The 23,867-nt window shown below is 41.4% G+C and overlaps 4 protein-coding genes across 4 annotated transcripts; all 4 read left to right on the top strand.

The window, feature by feature from the left end:
• Positions 1 to 5,431: 5,431 nt before the first annotated feature.
• Positions 5,432 to 9,802, top strand: LOC128766114 (frizzled-7-A-like). The gene has a single exon (XM_053877506.1). It carries the CDS (start codon positions 5,906 to 5,908, stop codon positions 7,601 to 7,603), a length of 1,698 nt encoding a protein of 565 aa, XP_053733481.1. The 5' UTR covers positions 5,432 to 5,905; the 3' UTR covers positions 7,604 to 9,802.
• A 5,199-nt stretch (positions 9,803 to 15,001) lies between these two features.
• On the top strand, positions 15,002 to 15,979 carry LOC128765781 (olfactory receptor 8B3-like). Its single transcript, XM_053876846.1, has one exon. It carries the CDS (start codon positions 15,002 to 15,004, stop codon positions 15,977 to 15,979), a length of 978 nt encoding a protein of 325 aa, XP_053732821.1.
• A 3,702-nt stretch (positions 15,980 to 19,681) lies between these two features.
• LOC128765700 (olfactory receptor 6N2-like) lies at positions 19,682 to 20,626 on the top strand. The gene has a single exon (XM_053876679.1). It carries the CDS (start codon positions 19,691 to 19,693, stop codon positions 20,624 to 20,626), a length of 936 nt encoding a protein of 311 aa, XP_053732654.1. The 5' UTR covers positions 19,682 to 19,690.
• Positions 20,627 to 22,606: 1,980 nt separating this feature from the next.
• On the top strand, positions 22,607 to 23,542 carry LOC128765780 (olfactory receptor 6N2-like). Its single transcript, XM_053876844.1, has one exon. The coding sequence runs from the start codon at positions 22,607 to 22,609 to the stop codon at positions 23,540 to 23,542; it is 936 nt and encodes a 311-aa protein (XP_053732819.1).
• Positions 23,543 to 23,867: the final 325 nt, after the last annotated feature.

The following is a 23,867-nucleotide window of genomic DNA, read 5'->3' as shown; positions in this document are numbered from 1 at the left end:
AGCACTGTGGGTGACAGCCAGAGTGATTTCAGGACATTTTAAAAAATATACATTTTTAGGAGCCTATCATGCGACGTTTTGCACATGTTTCAAATGTTCAACTATTCCTCTTTATTTTGCTCTGGAATCTTGTGAAAAGATTGGACAGCAACCATGGACAGAAGATAGATTAAATTGAGTAGTTTCCACTGAACAATAATAGTTCTCAACATAATTTTATTTTAAATGAACAACACTATAAACACAATATGTTTGTGTCCATGAAAAAAATTTCACACAAATAAACACTGTGTATGTATCTATATTTATTTGTTAAATAAATACATTTAACAAATAAATATAGATACATACACAGTGTTTATTTGTGTGAAAAAAAAATATATATATATATATATATATATATATATATAGTTGTATCAATGAAAAACGTTTCCCACAAATGAAAACTCTACTATTTTTAATACAAAATTATATTAAAGTGCATTTGTAATAACTACACATGAAAACATAAAAATCTTTCATGAAGAATTAATAAAAGGAGACTTCAGTTTATCATCACAATTTAAATTTTTAAACAACAAACATTTTAATAATGAGCAGATGCTCTGAACCTTGCGCAGTAATAATACACAAACAGAAGGTCACTCACAGACACATACAAGATTGATGCATGACGTTGACCCTGAACACCTTAGGTGGGACAAGATTCTGCAATGTATTTTTAAAGCTCCCATGTATTTTGGAGAAAGAAATTTTTAAATCATGATGTGTTGAAAATTGGATGAGTCTTTTAGAGCTCCAATGTGAATGAAAATACTTCAACAATTGGAGCCCAACCCAGTCCATTAGACAGCGCAGCCTGACTCATAATCCATATCACCTCAAATTTCTCGCCCCTCCGGAGGATGTCTTCTGGACAAGAGATAAAGCAACACCTCAACACTCAGTAATGCAAGTATGGATTAGGTTTGTCTGGAATTCATTCTTAAATGACTTGTTTAGTAAAAAAGCATGTGAGATTTTGAGGCTGCAGCAGGAGGAAATCATCAATTTTGGCAATGTTTATTCCCTCATCAGAATAATGGCAGCACACAACTATGTTCAACAAATCAATCAGAGCACTATTCATCTGCTGCCAGGGACAGTGTAACACATGTGTGACAGCGGGCTGCAGACAGCAACTGGTTTCCTCTCCGGGGAAATCACAGGATTCTAACAATACTCCTAATCGATTGCTGCTGCTCTTAATTACTGTTTATCACATCTGTTAGAGTTTAACGTGAGCAGAGCTTCTAAATGGGAAGAAGCGGCCAGTCTATTATCGCGGCGGGAATCTTGTCTCAATGAATGTTTCAGTCAGATGACATTGCAGTGATGACATTCAGGGGCAGGCTGTAAGTCTTGGCGGAGGTCTGCCCGGCGACAAGCTTCACGACACATGCGATTTTATCTGTTTGCTTGTTTAGTGTTTTCTGGGTGGGATTCTTTGGAGATCTGAAAATATTTATCAAATCGACACGGCATCTTGGATCAACATGGGTGTCGACGGATTAAAACAAGCAGCTCCCAAGTGCTTCCAAAAATGTCACTGCTTGTACCCAAAGGCTTTGAAATCAAACCTGGACTCTAGTAGCAGTTTTTTTTTTTCAATGTAATTATACGAAAGAGTTTCTTTTCTCACAGTTCAGTAACTGTGAGAAAAGAAACTCTTGTACACTTTTTTTTTCTTGTACATATTTACAGTGTTATGTGATAAAAGGCAGATCATTTCACTCTAAACCGTTTCTGGCATTTTTTCATTTTGGATTTTGCAAGAAAATATCAAATTTAAAAACACATATTTTAGATTTTGTTGCTGAATGATTTATCCACCATTGTCTAGACAAATTATTCCTTTTTTTTTCAACCTAAACTTTACTTTTCTTATCAAAACCAGTAGATGACTAAGTTATGGTTCAGGTAAGGTTTCCACCATCTCATGGAACTAATTCATCGGTGCACAGAATGGGCAAAAAGTGAAGTTTGAGGGGCTTTAAATTGTGATTGACACGTTGTTACACCACTTAATGCGGATATGACGGAAAAGGGGGAACATGTACTACAGTTGAAAACCTAATGCTTCAACATGCAAAACTGAAGGCTGCCTTCGGCGTCAGCATAGGACGCCAAAGACAACATTCCCATCAATATATTACACCTTGTGAGTGAGGATGTGTTGCAAATGTAATACAGGACAAGTACTCAGTCATGCGCAGAACATTAGAAAAATGCATCCAATTTTATCCGAGAAAAAATGGTCCCAGCTTTTGCCCATCCACCAACAACTCAAGCCTGCCAACTTTTGCCATCAGTAGCTCCTCATTGGATCAATAGACAGCGTCCCATTTGAAGACCTTTAAACCATTGTGGACTCCCCACTCACCCACTGACAAGGCTTTGGTCATTTTTCTTACTCCATGGTGAGAGGATAACTCGATACTATATTGTACTTTACATTACTTACTATATAGTTCTACTTTTCTGTTCAGCACAGTTCAGAATTGTGCATCAACCATGCTGTTACTGCACGGATTTCGGGTACATCCATCTTGACTATACTATACTGGTGACTATGAACCATACATAGTGTGACATTATCAACAAGTGACATGTTTTCCAGGCCAGGCTTATTCTCAAGGTTCATCTTTTTGTTTCATGTGTCATCAAAATCTGGTGCTGCATAGCGTGACGTCATATGAAGACAAATGCTTCACACAATTTTGTGTGCAACACTTATATCGTATACAGCACATCATTTGTGACTATGCGAGTACAGAAAACCATTCAAACAAGTACAAAAAAAAACAACTGAAATCAATCTAAGAATGAAGAAGGGATGGCAGTGCTACAAAGCACACAAACAAGTACGTGACGATCCTGATTCTTCTTCTTCTTTCTTTCATGACAAATATGAATATGACCTGTTGATAATTGTGTACTATTACAGGCCAGTAGGCAGTGGGAGTTTAAGGGCGTTCAAGTTATGATGAAGGGTTTGTCTGAGATGTGTAAGGATGACCTTTGTACTTTTCTAGTCATGGTCACATCTGCCTTAAAGCTCTGGTGCTGCGCAACCGACAAATCAACTTCACTCAAGAACATGGATAAAACCTCGACCACGGCTCACAACTTCACTCAGTACCAGCCAATCCCCTTGCTGCTGCACCATTGAGCAGCCATGTTTAAACAACCAACCCACTACTATTGAGAGCTGTCTTGCTCCCAAATGAATGAAACGTTCTCCCCATTGTGCCTGTTCACGAAGATCCCCACTGCCGGACCGATGTTAGCGGTAATTTGTAGTTTGTAGAGCAAGATTATATATAACTTATGAGATTGGATTACAAAAATGATGGAACCGAGTCAGTGCCATGACCAGTACACACACAATTCTGGCTGCGGTTCGACAACACGGCTTGTGAAACCGGAGCATCTCGGAAAGAGCATATCCTTTCATTCGTTCAAGATTGGTCAAAAATGTTTGACCCAGTTTTCGACTTGATCCAAAAGTTTTTTTGCTCCGCTCCGTCACGGCCATTCGAGACATTACCTAAGTATAACTATTGGAACATCACAACCTCCTATTGACCTACTGGCCTACTTTAATAAGGAGTCTTGTGTAGAAGCCTGCTGAGACTCTGCGATTCCTCTGTTTCAGCTCTTCAAGCTGGGCGCTCCTCTTCTTTCTCTTTCTCCCTGCCCTCTTTGACCTTCTCTCCTCTTCCTGTCCCCTCCCCCAACTGCAACCTACCCCCACCCTCCTTTTATCCCACTCGGGGCAGAAACACACCAAATGCAGCGAGGCCACCGGGAACCGCCTCCACCCCCCCAACACTTGGTGGCCTGTGAATAAATCAGACGTGCTGCAAATCCAAATCACTGACTCTTGTCGCAGGCCGTTCCAAACTTGATCAGTTGGGAGTCGAAACTCTCCAGGCGGTAAACAGCAACAGGTTATTCAGATTGCTGAGATGCCATTATCAATCTAGGTAAGAGGAGCTTTGTGTACGGGTGTCCTGGAGAGAGTATATGATGACTTCAGTGCTCCGGTTTCAGCATTTCCAGTTTTCCACTCAAAACAGTCTTTGTCCTACGATAGCTGCTGGCGACGTCAGTCAGTTCAATCTATCTGGATCTCTTACAGCCTGGGAGGATCCCAGTGTTTGGTTAGCTTTCTGTTTCAATAACCTTTCTACCGCTCATGGCAACAGCTCATTTATGACCATTTTTTATTCATAACTCACAAGCTTGAGGCAAAGTCTTTAAAATGCACAAACACTTCCGAAAACTAGTGCATCTGAATAGCAGGGAAAATGGCTCATGACTAATTTGCTTTGATGTATTACTGTAACAAAGATTAGTTAAATTACATGCAGCTGCATTATAGAGGTTTTGTAGAATTTTTAGAGCTTAATTACATAATGACTCATGTCTACTGGATGAACGCCGCCTCCGGATTGTATCTGTGAACACTTGCATTGTGTCAATAAATAAATCAACGCAAGAGAAAAATGACAAAAATGAAACACCTGCAGTCTTGAGTTTTGAAGTTTTTTTCAGACATGACTGAAACATTACATTCTAATTCAATAGCCACTATTTTATGGCATATTTAAAGAAACAAAGCAAACTAAAACAAGTGATGCAAAATATCATCTGGCTGTACCCTATTATTGAGAAGGAGCAATGGGTTGTGGGCGCAATAAGAATAAAAATAACCATTAATCCTGGAGAGGAAATTGTGTTACAAGCTCAAACCTTGTTTAAAAATAACATGAAAATGATAGGAGACAATTGGAAATGAAGAGAAGATAAATTTAATTTGACAAATTAGAATACAAACATACAAACAAAAGATAAGGTGATTCACACCTAAGGTATCTTATATATTAGTAATTTAAATGTCAATACAGTTGTACTTTTGTACACAAACACGTTGTCCTAGGCCTCCACAACATGAACATTTGACTGTACTTTTGTTTTCAAAGTGGACAAAATGTTGAGACTGAGGCAAGAGAAGACACAAATGAGTGTGAAACAGCAGAAAAGGCCGAAGCAACGTGATGTTATCACGGTCAATGGAATGCGCTTCTTTCCCCACAAACTTTTCACGTGACGTCATTCCATTCTTATAATCTGTTCGTGACAAAGCTGAGCTGCATCGCTTTGGCTGACGTGGGTCGAATGATGAAGGCTGGGGTCGTGATTTCTGGTGTAATAATGTACTGAAACACTGAAACATACTTTCCTTCGGTGGGAGAGGAGGCCATGCAGGAACGAGTCCGGGAGGAAAACAAGTGCTGCCATTGGCTGAGACGCAGCGTCGGTTTCAAGGCGCCCCGTGGCTCGTCGGGGGGGAGCTGTGAATGGAGGGGAGCCTGGAAACCGGTGGAATCTGCTCAGAGTGAAGAGAGCGAGCCTCCGGACTTCCAACCGCCTGAGAGCCGACACAACGGCGAGTCGATCCCGCGTCCAAAATGGAACTCTAATCGTCTCCGAACCCTCTGAATCGCGTGGCTACGGAAGAGCATCGCTTTGTTTTGTCGACCGCGCCACAGGAGCGGTGTTTGCTGCAGTTTTTGGCGGAGGACTTTTCTCGAGCGCAGACGGAGCGAGGGTGGGCTGCTGCTGCTGGAGTCACTTACAAAGACCATCGAGAAGTCATGACACGGCGGAGGCTGCCTCTGGATTATACGCTCTGAAAACGACTCGAACGTTGACTGGCTTGAAGGGGAACCCACGCGCTCGGGCGTTGATCCACGCGTTTGGACGTTTGGCGTGATTCCGCTCGGTTTTCACCCCTTTTCGAGTCGTCCGACTTGGATCAAAGTTTTCCTTCCCTCCCCCCCTCCTCCTCCTCTCAACTATGGCGGCGGCCAGGTCCACCTCTGGCTCCGCGCTGCTGCGGATCATGTGGCTGCTCAGCGGGCTGCTTCTTTCACCCGCGTCGGCTCAACACTACAACAGCGAGACCGGGATATCCGTTCCAGAACACGGCTTTTGCCAGCCCATTTCCATACCGCTGTGCACGGACATCGCGTACAACCAGACCATTATGCCCAACCTCCTGGGCCACACGAACCAGGAGGACGCGGGGCTCGAGGTGCACCAGTTCTACCCCCTGGTTAAAGTCCAGTGTTCCGCGGATCTCAAGTTCTTTCTGTGCTCCATGTACGCGCCAGTGTGCACGGTGCTGGAGCAGGCCATCCCCCCATGTCGGTCGCTGTGTGAGCGCGCCCGGCAGGGCTGTGAGGCGCTGATGAATAAATTCGGGTTCCAGTGGCCAGAGCGCCTGCGCTGCGAGGCCTTCCCCGTTCACGGAGCCGGGGAGATCTGCGTGGGTCAGAACACATCGGAGCATAGCAGCCCCCCATCGTCCTCATCGCCATTTTCCCCTGATCTTGTGACTCTTCCTCCAAACGTACCCAGACCCAAAGGTCCACCCCCACAGAGCCATGAGTTCACATGCCCCCTACAGCTGGTGGTCCCCCCTTACCTGGGCTACAAATTCATGGGGGTGAAAGACTGTGGCGCACCGTGCGAACCCAACAAACCCACCGGCATCATGTACTTCCGGGAGGATGAGGTGAAGTTTGGCCGACTCTGGGTGGGGATCTGGTCCATCTTGTGCTGTGTGAGTACTCTGTTCACAGTGCTCACGTACCTGGTGGACATGAGGCGGTTCAGGTACCCGGAGAGGCCCATCATCTTCTTGTCCGGCTGCTACTTTATGGTGGCTGTGGCATATGCCGCTGGATTCTTCCTGGAGGACAAGGTTGTGTGCGTGGATAAGTTCAAGGACGACGCGTACCGGACTGTCGCCCAGGGAACCAAGAAGGAGGGTTGCACCATCCTCTTCATGGTCCTGTACTTCTTTGGAATGGCCAGTTCCATCTGGTGGGTCATCCTGTCTCTGACCTGGTTCCTCTCTGCTGGCATGAAATGGGGTCATGAAGCAATCGAGGCGAACTCCCAGTACTTCCACCTGGCTGCCTGGGCCGTCCCAGCCATCAAAACCATCACCATCCTCGCCATGGGCCAAGTGGACGGAGACGTCCTGACTGGAGTCTGTTTCGTGGGCATCTTCAACGTGGATGCCTTGAGGGGCTTCGTCCTGGCCCCTCTTTTTGTCTACCTCTTCATCGGAACCTCCTTCCTGCTTGCTGGCTTTGTGTCCCTGTTCAGAATCAGAACCATCATGAAACACGACGGCACCAAGACGGAGAAGCTGGAGAAGCTAATGGTCCGCATCGGCGTGTTCAGCGTCCTCTACACCGTCCCGGCCACCATCGTCATCGCCTGCTACTTCTACGAGCAGGCCTTCCGGGAGCACTGGGAACGGACCTGGCACATGCAGACCTGCAAGCGCTTTGCCGTTCACTGTCCACTCCACAATTTTGCCCCGATGACGCCAGACTTTACCGTGTTTATGATCAAATACCTGATGACCATGATCGTCGGGATCACCTCTGGTTTCTGGGTCTGGTCTGGGAAGACCCTCCAGTCGTGGCGAAGGTTCTACAAGCGCCTTAGCAACGGTAACCATGGGGAGACGACGGTGTGAGTCTGCAGCATTAACAAGCCACAGCAGTTTTGGATACAACTAAAAAATGAGGTCAAATAGCTTTCATTTTTTATCTTTGGACGTTTGTCGTCGGGTGTTTTTTCTGTCTATATGTGAGGTGGCGCTCTTGAGCACACAATATACTAAGGTCAAAGGAAACATGAGTTCATCCGGGAGTCCTTGTGAGACTCCAAACAATATGCTGACCTCCGGACCATGGTACTGAACTTGAAGTTACAATTTTCACCCTGTCATTTATATCACAATGAATGTACATCTAGTGACAGATTCTCAGGGGCGGTCAGGAAAAAGACTGAACTTTGTTAGGAGCTGCCAAAAGGATCACGTTGTTGATCCCAAAACAGCAGCCACGCCCCCTACTGACTGTGAATGCATTCACACGGTATGTATGCATGGTTAATACATGTAGCCTCCATTTTTACTCTGCTTTTAGCCCAAGACTGAAACGCTTGAAGTTGTGTGTTGCAGAGTACAATCTCGACAATTTAAAGAAAAATAGATCTGAAGAATCACCGCCGCAGCGTTCGTCTCGGCCTCTATTTCGTGCCATACAACCCTTCCACACGACGTCCTTATGGTCATTTTTAAGCCTTTTTATTTTGGTCCTGTATTGAATGTTCACTCCGATGGTGAATGAATGAAGTTACTGTGGGTTTGCACAGAGTTTTTCTAACGGTTTTTAAGTGTTTCAACATGTGACTGCTCCAGTTGGCGGCGCGACCGACAATTTCATGTCTCTCTACACGTGCTCGGTACTTTGTTAAATCGCATACCATTGTGTAATTCATCAGATTGTACATGGACACTGCCAATGGTCTGAGTAGTTGCCAAAGGAAAATAAATTTTCTTCCAAATCACTGCAAGCATTTTCAATACTAATGCTAATTGATGAACATTAATTGTATTTTAAACACAAAAACGCATTTTGATAAATTCAGGCGACTGCAGTCCTCAAACTCCTGGTCAAGCTAGCTTGAGGAAAATCACTCGTTTTCATTCCAGAGTTGACTGAATATGTTTTATAAACCGCTAATGTTTAAAGCATAAAGTCAGCCAGGGCTAATTTTTGTCATCGGTTTGAGGACGGGGAGTCATTCTTCATTTGTAATCATCAATCTGCTCTCATAGAAGTGCGTCTAGAATTTCTAACATTTTCCTTTTAGGTTTCCAATGACAAATAAGTTGAGTTTTTTCAATTAAGTATCACTTTTATTGCTCAAGTTTGTGAATGCAGTGTGCAGTTGATGAATTCACCTCAGAATGTTTCTCCATTTTATGTTAAAACACAGTATTGCTGGTACTTTACTTCGACAAAACAGAGCTTAAGCACACGCACGCACACCAGTGAGCCTCTATACAGATGCAGCAGGTCTTTGTGTCTCAGTGTGTGGTCCAACTCATCTGAAAACACATTACCATGGTGGTGGCAGCCGAGTTCCTTGTTATTTTGATAAACATGACAGAGCACGCATCGTTTCCCTGGAGTTGTTGTTACCACCTGTCTTTTAAGGATTGTTTTTGTTACATACAGACTGAATTTTTTTTTCCCATTTTAGAATTTCCATGTTCTTATTGGCTGGGAGACATTTGCTGTGTTTATGTAAAGTTCTATTTTTCGGTACTGAAACTATATTCTTGTGCCTGATGTTTTCACTATTGGAAGAAAAAAAAAACATTCGACTACCTATTAATGTAGTTAACTGCAATATTTTCTTAGGATTGCCAAACAAATGTCCATTTTTATTGATACTGGGGAGTTTTCATTTATTTGTAATTATCTGGAGATGCATTTAAGCAATAAAAATGGAGAGTAGTCGAATATATGTTGTCCTTTTGATCCAAAATGGTGAATTATTCTAACACTAAGAAGCATATTCCTCCTCTCTTGCAGGTCCTAAAAATCATCAGCAGTTCTCTAATCGTGTGAATGAACTCTCTTCTACCGGTGTTCGTTTTTCTATGTGATTCAGAAGGAAGATGTGTGTGTGTGTGTGTGTGTGTATTTTTATCAGAACATATGCAAGCTATCAAGTTAACACACTCTTTTGTTCAAGGCATACTGTATTTATGGGGATCTTTTTGTCTTTTTTTACTTGTTTTTTTTAAATGAGATAAGCCTTTTGCATCTGTACAGTCTGAATAAAAGTGCTGAGGTTTGTAACCAGTGGTGGTGGGTGTTTATTAGTTTTGCAATTGAATTGTTGAGGGGGGAAAACAAGCGTAGAAGTGAGCTAGAAGCACCGACATCCAGGGACAAATGCTTGTCACGCACGCGCTGACACATGATTGTCTAGAGTCTAGACAACAGTCCCAACATTGTGAGTCAGACATACTTGAATGTTGCTCCCTAAACTCTGCATTTTTAGTTTTATGATTTTGCCATGTATAATGTAGGTAAAGTGTGTGTTATGAGAAAAAGTACTCCACAAAACAGACAAATATTCAACACAAAGATTATTGCTGAAGCAGAAAAGTGCTAGTTTGAAACTCGATGGCTACACGAGCGGGTGTTTCTGAATTGTGCCAGAGCAGACACATGGACTGATTACATTCTGGACTCCATCTCTCCTCTGACCTCGGGGGTCAACGACTGCTCCCTGAAGGCCGTCTCATCATCGCGGAATGCACGGCATGCGCCAGAACAAGACCGACATTTATGTGATAAACTCATATGGCTCAGCATTGAATTTGGAATGTTGTGAGTAGGCTACATTATTGAGATTATAAAAGATGTTTTCCACTCTCAAAATAGTGGAATTGAACTGTCATAAATGTGGTCTACTCTGTGTAATTACTTTTATTTGCGTTTGTTAACTGCAACTATGCAGGAAAAAACACAGCATTACATTGTTATTCATTTACTCATGTTAAAATATGTCGGAAATAATGAGCCAGAGCCATCCAACTGTGACCTGGGCATGAACATGCTACACTTTTGCCACAAGAAAATCTCGGAAACACTGAAAATTCGAGTAAACACTCACATTAAACTGATCTAAGAGCGAGCGAGCCGCTCAGGAAGCAACCTCCGGTAGGATACCGGCCTCTAGCGGTCACGTTGTCAAATTACACACTGCCTTAAAATGCGTTCATTACTATTATTATTAATTATAATAACGGTAGTATTATTAACAATAATAGCAATAATTTGTCCATGCACCAAAATGTGACAAATAAATATTAAGGTATCAATATGAAATAAAATTCCAAGACAACTATAAGCAAACCGAATGAATAAATATAGTTTAGTGTATTTCAAAGAAAACACACCATTAACAAGGGTTTATAACAATAATTTAGCACAAGAAAGCTTGGAACATATTCTAAGTAAAACATATTTTGTTGATATGAAAAAGTAGCTTGCATAAAGCTTGACTACCTTCATGTTGTAGGAGAAGCATTGTGCATTCAAATGTGCCAAGATCAAACCCAGCTGGTTACTGTATTATTATATAACCACGCTATCTTCCATCTCAACAGACTATTTCAAAAGTTCCTCCTAATGGGGGTTAAATGAAGAGGTTCTTTGGTGACACTCCTCTGAGTGATGGTTTCTTTTGGGTAGATCCTGACCCCTGACCTCCTCGGGGCCCAAAACAAAGTTCTATTCCGACCTGACATGTGAGCCTTGTGAACCATTTAGAGACACAGTCAAGTCTGACATTCCAGAGCTGCCAGTACAATCCTCCATTTCAGAACCAGACTGGCCACCTGTCAGTCTAAGAATAACCCGAGCCACAGAGAACAATCGTGTTCAGCCTTGTAAGTCGTGGAAACTGATTAATGATTTCGCATTTATGACACGGTGAATCTTTGTTCTCCTGATTTCTGTCAGGATTCAGTGAAGTGTAAATACAATTCCTCCTCTGAGAGATTTACTCCAGAATGGGACTCACTATTTCAGTTTCATACAAATAGTAACATTAATCTGGACGGCAAATAACGCTGGACTGAGCACAGTATTTTCAACTGAACACAGACAAGAATTCGAGAATGGACATTTTTTAAAGCAAATTACTGACCTCTAGGGGCGAAACAAAAGGAAAGAAAGGAAACAAAAAAAAGCAATAATATTAATAACAATAGCCAACAAAGTAAAGTAAAAGTGAAGTCCAGGTTAAATGCCACATCGACGCAGTATTGTTTTGTGGACTGTCACAGTCCAATGACTCATAATTGACCTCTGGTGAATGTAAACAGACACAGATGTCTGAATATTTATCTGAAGATGATGAAATGAGCGCAATATTCAGTGAAACCAATGTAAAATGGCATAGATTTATGCAGAGATTAAGACAGGAATGATGATGACGTAGGCAGAAACAGAGTAGGGCTGCCACTAACAATGACCTTGAGAATAGACGAATCAAAGCCAGTGTTTTTCAACCAGTGGGCCACAGCGCACATTGTCTCACCCACAATGCCAAACATTGTCTGCACCGAAGACCTAGCGGACTAACAGCTAACGCGACGTCTCACTTCTAACCTTTATTGACAAGGTTTATCTCGATGTTTAATAATTGGTTTAAAACTAAATGCAGTACAAACAAGCTCTCCAAAATGTGAACAGACAAAGAACAATTATTGCTATGAAGCAAGCTAAGATAATAAATATGAAAGATTTCTCTGTGAAATCCACAAAACTAGAATAACTGAGCAAAATGGCTGTTGAGAAGAAAGAAAACAGTCGTGTCTTTTTATCAAGTTCCATGTTTATTGAAAGTCACCTTTTATGTCGCTTGAGTGCTCTTTATGTGTGGGAGTGTTGTTCTTTACCTTTTCTTTGGATATGCAGGCAAAACTCTGTTCTTTGGCTGAAACAGTTTTCCCCCTTTTCTTTTTGACGCAGAAACACTTTCAAACTAGTCTCAAAAATACATGAGATCCCAATAAAATACAAAATATCGTGCCATATATCATACACATGTCATACAACAACAAAAAAACAACTGACAATAACAAACATGGCCCTGCCACACACAAATCCTGTAAGCCATCGGTTAACCTCGGTTAGTTTCAGTAGTCCTGACAATTCCGACACTCCTGAACGTACCACTCGCACGCAAACCAAGATACTGTACGTAGATCAGCGCTTCACCCGAGAGAGAGAAATGAATGAAGAAAAGCAGCAAACCGGCACTTAACGTGTGCGCTCCCGCGGACCATCACGTATGAAAGAAACATATTCCTTGTTTATTTCAGCATGATCAGCTCAAGCAGTGCAAGTCGCTTGATCTACGGAGGCCTGAAGTGGACAAAAAGTGTCACTCAAGAGGGACAGGAGGATAAATATTTAGTTTTATTTCAAAACGTAATGTTTTTTTGCCGCCCACTCCGCACCACCACTCCCCAACAAACTGACGCCCATGGTCTACAGTTTTAAATGTTCATGAATAAAATGGGCTCTTGTGCACTTTTGCCATGTTGGCCTCACTTCCTTTAGTGAAGGGCCCTGCATTTTCTTTATTCTACAATCACACACGCTTTGTTAGCTGAGTAGATCATAAACAAACAACCAGTATTATTGCCTTCCTTGGAAAAAATATTCCCTTAACAGCGTAATGGGAGGGATATTTTGAAAAGTTGAGACGCTGGAGACAAACTTGGCTGAAGTGTCACCTGAGAGGCTTGGTCCTGGGAGACACCGATGATAGCCGTAATGGACAATCGTCACGCCATTAAACAGACAAATAATAGATGATGAAACATCAATAGGTCATTAGTCCACTAAGATCCATCCCCAGGACATTAATTTGCGCCACATCCGCTAAGGGAGCGACTATTAGTGTGACAACCATTGACCAAACAAACAGGACACACACTCTCATGGGGGCTGGCTGTTGACATGAAGAACCATGAAAAGCACGTTTACATATCAAATGAAGGGGAAGATAGTCATATAGTGGCCAGTCCAAGTCTGGTAGACATAAAATATACCTGTATTAATGTAGTAAAAAAGCTCTTAAATCAACATTAAAACCTGCAATGCTTCATGAGGTAATGTGCATATCTAGTTGCAACTTCATTTTTTAGCTATGTAGAATCAACAGCTATCGAAGCAGTTCAGGGTTGCCAGGCCAGGCAAGTTCAATTATGAAAGTACTGTATAGTCTGTAATATGTAAGTGATTATGCTTGTAAAGACTCATGGATAAACAGATAAAGTATCAATAAGAGCTGTCAGATTTCACAAGATCATACGTACAAAATGAATACAAATGATTCTGACAAAATGCTGACGTCACTGTGAGTAAAAACTAGAGCATAAAGAGAATAAAATGAATGTAATTGTACTTACTCGTAACAATGAACTTGCAGTGAACGTAGAAACAAACGGCTTAAGAAGAGTCAAGAAAGTGAAGCCTCATGAAGCGATAGTTAGGTGGCGCTTTCAGCAATGTGGCTCAAAGCAATGTGCGTCATTACACTTTCCTATTTCTTACATTTAATATTCCCTTTCTTTCAGCCAATTGGCTTGGTGGTGCTTACAATAGTGTCCGTATGTAACGTGGCCCCATAAGGACTCTTATTGCCCACCTCTGCACCAGTGTCCGAGTAGCACTGATAAAACATGAAATTGTATTCCAAAACACAGCCTATAATATGCGGGTGAAGGTGAGAGTTCAGTTTTAGTGACTGATCCTAGATTAAAAATTGAAAACACAGGCCCCTAAAATGCTACTTGGTCATTAGGGTCACAAGGGAAGGGAAATTAAAGTAATTCAATAATTTAAAAAAAGGGAAGGTATGAGGTATAAAAAAGGAACAATGTTATTATTGAAAATATGTTGAGTATAACATAATATTCATTAATAATTCATAAAGTTTCCTTAAATGGCTTGCTGACAGAACTGCATGTAAGTTGTATATATTTATGTGCATCGTTGGATTCTTTGCCACTCCACAAAAAAGGGTCAGCAGACTGAGGAAAAAAGACAGGGTGCTCAAGATATCAAAGACTGATCCAGGAAAATGGAGTAATTCCAGATTGTATCATCCAAAATTATCAGTGTAAAAGAGCAAATTAAGGTAGGCAAGAAACAAAGACCAGGACATAGCCAAGACACTGGAAGCTGAAATGTTTTTTTTTCATCGATTTAGTCATTATGAAGTATCTCAGAGACCTAGAAAGCTTGAAAGTCACCTTCCCTTAAAGTACCCAACATCTATACGTGATACCTAGACTGGATAAACTGGCCGCCATTTCAAGAAATAAATAAATAAAGTGGTACTTGGTTGGATTGGATGACAAGGCCTGGAAAAAAAAGCCTCAGACCAATGAACACCCAACAGGAGTGCAGACACTAGGTATAAATTCCGACTCACTCTGTCCAAAAAACCCCAGAGCTGGCGACTTTTTTTGGGGACCAGCTCTGACATGAATTCAACTGCTTTTTACTTCTCCCTGTCTGGCTTCGGGGTCATGGCCGACTTCAGGGCTACTATCCTCACTTTGACTTTCCTTTGCTACATTGCTATCCTGGTGGTGAACGTGTCTCTGATTCTGACTGTCGTCCTGGACAGCAGCCTTCATCAGCCCATGTACATTATCGTCTGCAACCTCTGCCTGAACGCGCTGTGGGGAACGGCTGGCTTTTATCCCAAATTTCTCATCGATTTACAGTCTTACGTTCAAGTTATATCATATGCAGGCTGCTTTGTTCAAATCTTCATCATTTACACGTACGTGATGAACGATTACTCCATCCTAGCGCTGATGGCGTACGACAGGTATGTGGCCATATGTCAGCCGCTGGAGTACCACTGCCTCATGTCCACGCAGAGGACGGCGCTGCTGGTGGTGCTGGCTTGGTGCGTTCCTCTAAGCTGGGGGGCTGTGCTCATCTACATGTCTTTGAGATTGAAATTATGTGGCAGGCACATACAGAAACTCTACTGCGAGAACTGGTCCATCGTGAAACTGTCCTGCACGGAGACAACAGCCAACAACATCGTCGGCCTGATCATCATCAGCTTCTACATCTTGCATGCCCTTGTTATTATGGTCTCGTATGTGCGGCTGGTGTTGATGGCGTTGAAGACCAAAGAAGGGAGGAGAAAGTTTTCCCAGACTTGTGTTCCACATTTGCTATGTCTGCTCAACGTCACGGCCGCGCTGCTCTTTGACGTTATGTACTCCCGATACGGATCCACGTCGGTGCAGCAGAGTTTAAAGAACTTCATGGCCCTGCAGTTCCTTGTCATGCCTCCTCTGGTGAACCCCATTATTTACGGGCTTATCCTGACAAAAATTCGGGACAGAATGGCGGCTTTGTGTGTGACCGCCTGTCACAGACTCAGGAACGCTGCATGCCACAAAATTAGAAAGCCACAGTCCACTTTCAGCCCAAACTAAGTAGTGAGGGCAGACAAAGAGGATCTTCAAATGCTCTTTCATGAAACCAAAAATAGCCACAGACATTGTGTTGCAACCGTGTTAATATAGATTACCCAAAAGATGCGTCATAACCATCTTCCAGGCACTTTTTACAATTACAGTTATAACTGTCAAATGAACTACGATTGTTACATCATCATTACATCTGGCTTTTGTTATTGTGAAAATGTGTATGAGAAGTGTTAAAATCATAATCGATTGATCTTTAAACTCTTTCAAAAAAGCATCCTACTATACTGATATATTGAATTGTTTGTTGGATGTAGACTAAAAGACTAAGAGAAAGACGATTCGGATCTGCAGACCTAACATTGAAATATAATTTGAGTATTACACCATGGCGCACATATCATTTTTTTGTTTTCAGAGCTATCATCCAAAATTAGCAAAAATCTGTACCTAATTTACCCTGAGATAGGACCCGTGGTGAACCATGTCTGGGCAGGGCGAAGCCAGAGGAAACTCTGGTGTAGGCCCGCAGCATGCAAACCGGTCGTCTGACCTGGGTATAGGGGCGAAAGACTAACCGAACCATCTAGTAGCTGGTTCCTTCCGAAGTAACGCAAACTACATTCGTGTTACTTTTGTAGCTTTACTTGTAAATATGACTTAGAAGCTATATTGTTATTAAAAAATATAATTTATCGTTCAATCAGGAAGGATGTTGGTGAACCCTAATAGTAATTATTATTATAGTAATACATAAGTATTGAAATAAAAATGCATGGGCAAAATGCAAGTCATTGCAGCAGAAGCTACGATACAATAATATAAAGTATGAATAATATTTAGAGAATAAATGATGATGCTTTAAAATAAAAACTTGCATTGAATTATATTGTTTATACAATGAAATGTTTGTTGTTTATAAAACTGAAATTAATTCAGTCTTTATTTAAAATTTGTATTACTTTGCATGTAATTCGGTTTTAATAAAATTCTGATTGATCAATTACCTTCTTTGTACATGACTTTTATTTGTTTAGTTGAAGAAGTTGAGTTCCCACGAGTGTCATTAGCCTGAGCTCATTCCCTTATGTACAGCGTAGCTGCAAACTAGACCTCTGGGAACCTGAGTGGTTACTGTGGTTTGCTGTGAACAAATGACCATTGTTGACTCAAAGCTCTGACAAACAACTGGAGGCAAGTATGATGTAACGTATGCCTCAACAGTAGGGAAGATGAGACACTGAACATGGATGAGAATGTAGACAAAATTATTAATGTCATTTTGCATTGGTCAGCAAAATCTACATGAAAAAGTCAATTGGGGATATTTGGCCCCAAACCCTTGAGTGCAAAATCCCCCTCAGAGAGACCTCGATGCAAAGTATTATTGGGCTGGTCGGACTGGCCCAAATACATTCCTTCTGTATTGTGACGCTGTGTATGGGCATGTCCAGCAGGCTTCCTCTGTGTGGCAATGAAATACAGATAATCTACTGTGCCCACTGGAACGTTGTCAAACTATCCTGCATCCCAACAGTCACAAACAACATCGTGGGCATCTGGAAGATACTTGATTTAAAATTCGGCAACACCTGAGGCAATAGTGGTCATTTTGACTCGAATAATTATTCAAGTTGAAGATAGTCATCCTGAAGCTGTCATATTAAAAGACAAATAGCAAAATACAAAAATCATACTTTCTTGACTGTGACCCTGAAGGAGCACTGTATTGTGTCAGCCATGTAAAATCTTAGCAGGAAAATGAGTTCTATACTATACTCTATTATACCTATATCATTTTCTTTTTTGTAAGAATATTTAACTTACCATGTTAAATATTTTCATTAATTATTATCTTAGAAATATTTTCCCAATTTTTCGTATTTATCTTGCAAAAACACTTTTCTGCTATTTGATATTTTTGTCATCAGGTTTTCTTTATTCCAAACGCACATAACTAATATATGCTGTGAACAGTGTTTTGCACCTCTGTATTGCTCAGCTATACATTTGTTTTCATCACATACAAATAAAATAAATTTCAATAACCTTCTGTGTTTGTGACGGACAGAAAACGCCACTCCACGATAAACCAATACAACTTTCGGATTGTCAAAATTTCAAAGACTTGCATTTCACCTCATGGTACTAATTCGTTTACACACACACATGCATATACTGTATATTTTCCCCTCCTTGATATATCAGTGAGTGCCTTTTAGGCATCTTTGCGTACTGCAACATCAAGTTTCCTGAATTCTGGTGGGCCCTTCAGGTGCATCAAACACCAAAGCTACTTACATGGCCAGCCGACATCTGACACCACACATCACAGAGAATGAGAAATGCCTTCCTTGAAGCCTCCTCTTCTGTGAGGAATGCCTGCAGTAACATAAACAAGATCATTAAGGGATACAACAATCATAAAGTGTGACATCAAATGAAAACCTACACCTTAACGAAAACTATACATTTTAGATAACAGCAGACGAACCAGAGCACCTGTCATTCTATACATAACAGGTAAATGATGGGAGCGAAGGCTTTTGTTCTGATTAGATTTATCCTGACCTGCGGCTATAATACCATTTATAATGCGATTACACAACAGGTGTGCTTTGATAGTTGCAATCTTTGTTTCCTCCTTTTCCATTTCTAAAAACAAACTTGAATCAGAGACTTCTAGAATTAATAAATGAGTGAATGTGACACAAAACAAAACAAGCACATCAGTTTCATGTTGAAAACTGGTTAGTCAAGGTGATGAGTGTGAGGGTATTTCTCAATGAATAAAGGGTATTATTTACTCTTCATGAATACACAAAGCACTTCATGTCCAACAACCAGGAGCAAGAACACTTAATGTTGGTAAAACTTGGCGGCAAAATTCAGTGATTGGGAACATCCGTCTTACAGAGACCTCTGCTCAGATGCCACAGAATAAAACGCAGGTGGAGCTGGATTAAATGATCAATATCCAACTACTTTCACTGCAGTTCGCCACTCCAGTACGAGCCTTGACCATATTGGTGGGGTCAATCCAGCATCTACAACCATAAAGGAGATGTATAGAGCAACAGTGAGCAGATCAGCTACCTGGATTTTGTTTGAAAAGATTGAAAAATATTTAACTTGGGCTTTTGACTGGCCTCTGAACTTATCTGTAAGAACTTAAAGTGACACACATGAACTCTGCTCAGTTTGTTTACCCAGAAACTGCTAAAATGTCACCTCATTGCCACCTGTAAAAACATGACAAATAATTCCAGGGAGAAACATTGATTTTAATATTGTCACCAAAAAATAAAATAATGGAGATTGGGAAATGTCACCTCCTAAAGGGCCACATAATATGTTGTGATTGTATGTTAGGGGATGTTATTCCAGAACATATATATGTTTTGTATATTTAAAAATATGGAAGACACAAAAGACACAAAAGAGACTTGGTCAGAGATGGGGCAAAGTTTTGCATCACTCATCAAATTCCCTTGTGACTTCGATTCTAAATGTACGGGACGCTGGAGCATCACGAGACAACAGCTCCGTTGACAATTGCAGGAGTAGATAAAACACGCCTTGACTCGAGCAACATGACAGACATCATCCACTCACTCGGTGAGTATCACTAAACACGGGGACTCTGACAAAAGTGTCTGACGTTGTCCTGTCTTTCCAGCACAGGCCAGGCAGATGCAGAATGTAGAAGCCCTCAAAAAAATGGGGAACAACTCTGTTGACATCTACTTCAACCTCACTATGTTTGTGGACATCGGTCTCTATCGCTATGTTGCATTTGTTTTTTTCCTTCTGCTCTACACCTTCATCATCTTGTCCAACATCCTCCTGATCCTGGTGATCTGTCGGGAGAGAAACCTGCACCAACCCATGTACATGCTCGTGGCTTGTCTGTCTTTCAATGAGCTGTACGGCTCCGCTGGTTTCTTCCCCAGATTTCTGGTGGACCTTCTGTCCGACTCTCACCTGATCTCCTACACCTCCTGCTACGCTCAGATTTACTTCATATACACGTACGCCTCCAGTGAGGTCACCATCCTCAGCATCATGGCATATGATCGCTACATAGCTGTGTGTCAACCCCTGCACTACAGGACAAAGATGACAGCAGGACGTGTCTTGGGGCTGGTCGGACTGGCCCAAATACATTCCTTCTGTATTGTGACGCTGTGTATGGGCATGTCCAGCAGGCTTCCTCTGTGTGGCAATGAAATACAGAAAATCTACTGCGCCATCTGGAACATTGTCAAACTATCCTGCATCCCAACAGTTGCGAACAACATCGTGGGCTTGCTAGTCACCATCACCGCCGCCTTCCTGCCTCTGTTTTTTGTCCTGTACACATATCTGCGCATCCTTATCATCTGCTGGGGAAGGTCGGCCGACTTTAAAGGCAAAGCCTTCCAGCAGTGTTTGCCTCACATCGTCTCATTTGTCATCTTTTCCATTGCAGTATTTTGTGACATTTCTCTCAGCAGACTCAATGTAGAGGAGATCAACCCAATAGCTGCTGCAGTTCTGGCTCTGGAGTTCGTTGTCATCCCTCCGCTGTTGAACCCCCTTATTTATGGAATGAAGTTACTGGAAATTAGGAGACGCATCCGGAAGATACTTGATTTAAAACTCACCAATTTATGAAAAAAATCATCAGCATTAGCACAATGTAGAAAACATATAGTCTTGATTGTGACCCTTAACCGGCGCTGTATTACACAAACTAGTTAAAATGGTATTCAACATATTAGTCTCTATTAAGCAAGGTTATTATAGTAAACCAAAACTATCAAAAAACAAAAACTAGAATTGTAAATCATTTTAATTCATTTAAATGAAAATAAAAACAAAAGTTTCTCATAAAACGATATCTGAAAACGGGTTGTTTGACATGCCACACCTGGCCAACAATTGTCATAAAACCAGCAGAGACAAAATAAATAGATTTTAAATAATCTCAAAATCCTTTTTTTTTATAAATAAAGACCAAACCGAATGACAATGTGACTTAAATTGCTGTTCCTTTTAGGTTTTATAATGTACTACTGTAATACTATAATGTATTATCCACGACAAACCAATACAACTTTCGGATTGTCAAAATTTCGAAGACTTGCATTTCACCTCATGGTACTTATTCGTTTACACACACACATGCATATACTGTATATTTTCCCCTCCTTGATATATCAGTGAGTGCCTTTTAGGCATCTTTGCGTACTGCAACATCAAGTTTCCTGAATTCTGGTGGGCCCTTCAGGTGTATCAAACACCAAAGCTACTTACATGGCCAGCTGACATCTGACACCACACATCACAGAGAATGGGAAATGCCTTCCTTGAAGCCTCCTCTTCTGTGAGGAATGCCTGCAGTAACATAAACAAGATCATTAAGGGATACAACAGTCATAAAGTGTGACATCAAATGAAAACCTACACCTTAACGAAAACTATACATTTTAGATAACAGCAGACGAACCAGAGCACCTGTCATTCTATACATAACAGGTAAATGATGGGAGCGAATGCTTTTGTTCTGATTAGATTTATCCTGACCTGCGGCTATAATACTATTTATAATGCGATTACACAACAGGTGTGCTTTGATAGTTGCAATCTTTGTTTCCTCCTTTTCCATTTCTAAAAACAAACTTGAATCAGAGACTTCTAGAATTAATAAATGAGTGATTGTGACACAAAACAAAACAAGCACATCAGAGTTTCATGTTGAAAACTGGTTAGTCAAGGTGATGAGTGTGAGGGTATTTCTCAATGAATAAAGGGTATTATTTACTTTTCATGAATACACAAAGCACTTCATGTCCAACAACCAGGAGCAAGAACACTTAATGTTGGTAAAACTTGGCGGCAAAATTCACTGATTGGGAACATCCGTCTTACAGAGACCTCTGCTCAGATGCCACAGAATAAAACGCAGGTGGAGCTGGATTAAATGATCAATATCCAACTATTTTCACTGCAGTACGCCACTCCAGTACGAGCCTTGACCATATTGGTGGGGTCAATCCAGCATCTACAACCATAAAGGAGATATATAGAGCAACAGTGAGCAGATCACTGCTCAGCTTCTTTACCCAGAAACTGATAGGATGTAACGTCATTGCCTCCTCAAAACACCAATAATTCTGGGGAGATGTTGATATATAATATTTGCACCAAAAAATAAAATAATGGGAAATGTTGTCTCCTAAGGGTCCACATGATATGCTGTGATAGGGGGTGTTGTTCCTGAACATAAGTATACAGATGTTTTTGTATATTTACAAATATGAAAGGTAAAGACACAAAAGAGACTTGGTCAGAGATGGGGCAAAGTTTTGCATCACTAATTCTAATTCTGACTAATAATAACACAAATTCCCTTCTGACTTTGATTCTAAACGTACTGGACGCTGGAGCATCACGAGACAACAGCTCCGTTGATAATTGAGGGAGCAGATAAAACACGCCTCGAGTCGAGCGACACGACAGACATCATCCACTCACTCGGTGAGTATCACTAAACACAGGGATGTGTTGTGACTCTGACGAAAGTGTCTGACGTTGTCCTGCCTTTCCAGCACAGGCCAGGCAGATGCAGGACGTGGAAGTCCTAGAAAAACAATGGAGAACAACTCTTTTGACATCTACTTCAACCTCACTATGTTTGTGGACATCGGTCAATATCGCTATGTTGCATTTGTTTTTTTCCTTCTGCTCTACAGCTTCATCATCTTGTCCAACATCCTCCTGATCCTGGTCATCTGTCGGGAGAGAAACCTGCACCAACCCATGTACATGCTTGTGGCTTGTCTGTCTTTCAATGAGCTGTACGGCTCCGCTGGTTTCTTCCCCAGATTTCTGGTGGACCTTCTGTCCGACTCTCACCTGATCTCCTACACCTCCTGCTCTGCTCAGATTTACTTCATATACACGTACGCCTCCAGTGAGCTCACTATCCTCAGCATCATGGCGTATGATCGCTACATAGCTGTGTGTCAACCCCTGCACTACAGGACAAAGATGACAGCAGGACGTGTCTTTGGGCTGGTTGGACTGGCCCAAATACATTCCTTCTGTATTGTGACGCTGTGTATGGGCATGTCCAGCAGGCTTCCTCTGTGTGGCAATGAAATACAGAAAATCTACTGCGCCATCTGGAACATTGTCAAACTATCCTGCATCCCAACAGTTGCGAACAACATCGTGGGCTTGCTAGTCACCATCACCGCCGTCTTCCTGCCGTTGTTTTTTGTCCTGTACACATATCTGCGCATCCTTATCATCTGCTGGGGAAGGTCGGCCGACTTTAAAGGCAAAGCCTTCCAGCAGTGTTTGCCTCACATTGTCTCGTTCCTCATCTTTTCCATTGCAGTATTTTGTGACATTTCTCTCAGCAGACTCAATGTAGAGGAGATTAACCCAATAGCTGCTGCAGTTCTGGCTCTGGAGTTCGTTGTCATCCCTCCGCTGTTGAACCCCCTTATTTATGGAATGAAGTTACTGGAAATTAGGAGACGCATCCTGAAGATACTCGCTTTAAAACTTATCAATATATGAAAAAAACCATTAGCATTAGCACAATACAGAAAAAGATATTGTCTGGATTGTGACCCTTAACCGGCGCTGTATTACATCAACTAGTTAAAATAGTATTAAACATATTATTATGGTAAACGAAAAGTAACAAAAAAACGAAAACTGGAATTGTAAATCCTTTTTGTTAACTGAAATAAAAATAAAAACAAAGTTTCTCATAAAACGATAACTGAAACTGCATTGTCTGCTTATAAAACTAAACAAAATGAACAACAATTATAGCGAATTTGTCCTTAATTTTTATCTTTACTTATTTCAAAAAGAAGAATTTTGAGATGATTTAAAA

This window comes from Synchiropus splendidus, chromosome 10 (assembly GCF_027744825.2).
Source record: "Synchiropus splendidus isolate RoL2022-P1 chromosome 10, RoL_Sspl_1.0, whole genome shotgun sequence".
NCBI classification, from domain to species: Eukaryota; Metazoa; Chordata; class Actinopteri; order Syngnathiformes; family Callionymidae; genus Synchiropus; species Synchiropus splendidus.
The sequence above is the reverse complement of the archived record's forward strand: the minus strand, read 5'-3'. Positions and strand labels throughout refer to the sequence as shown.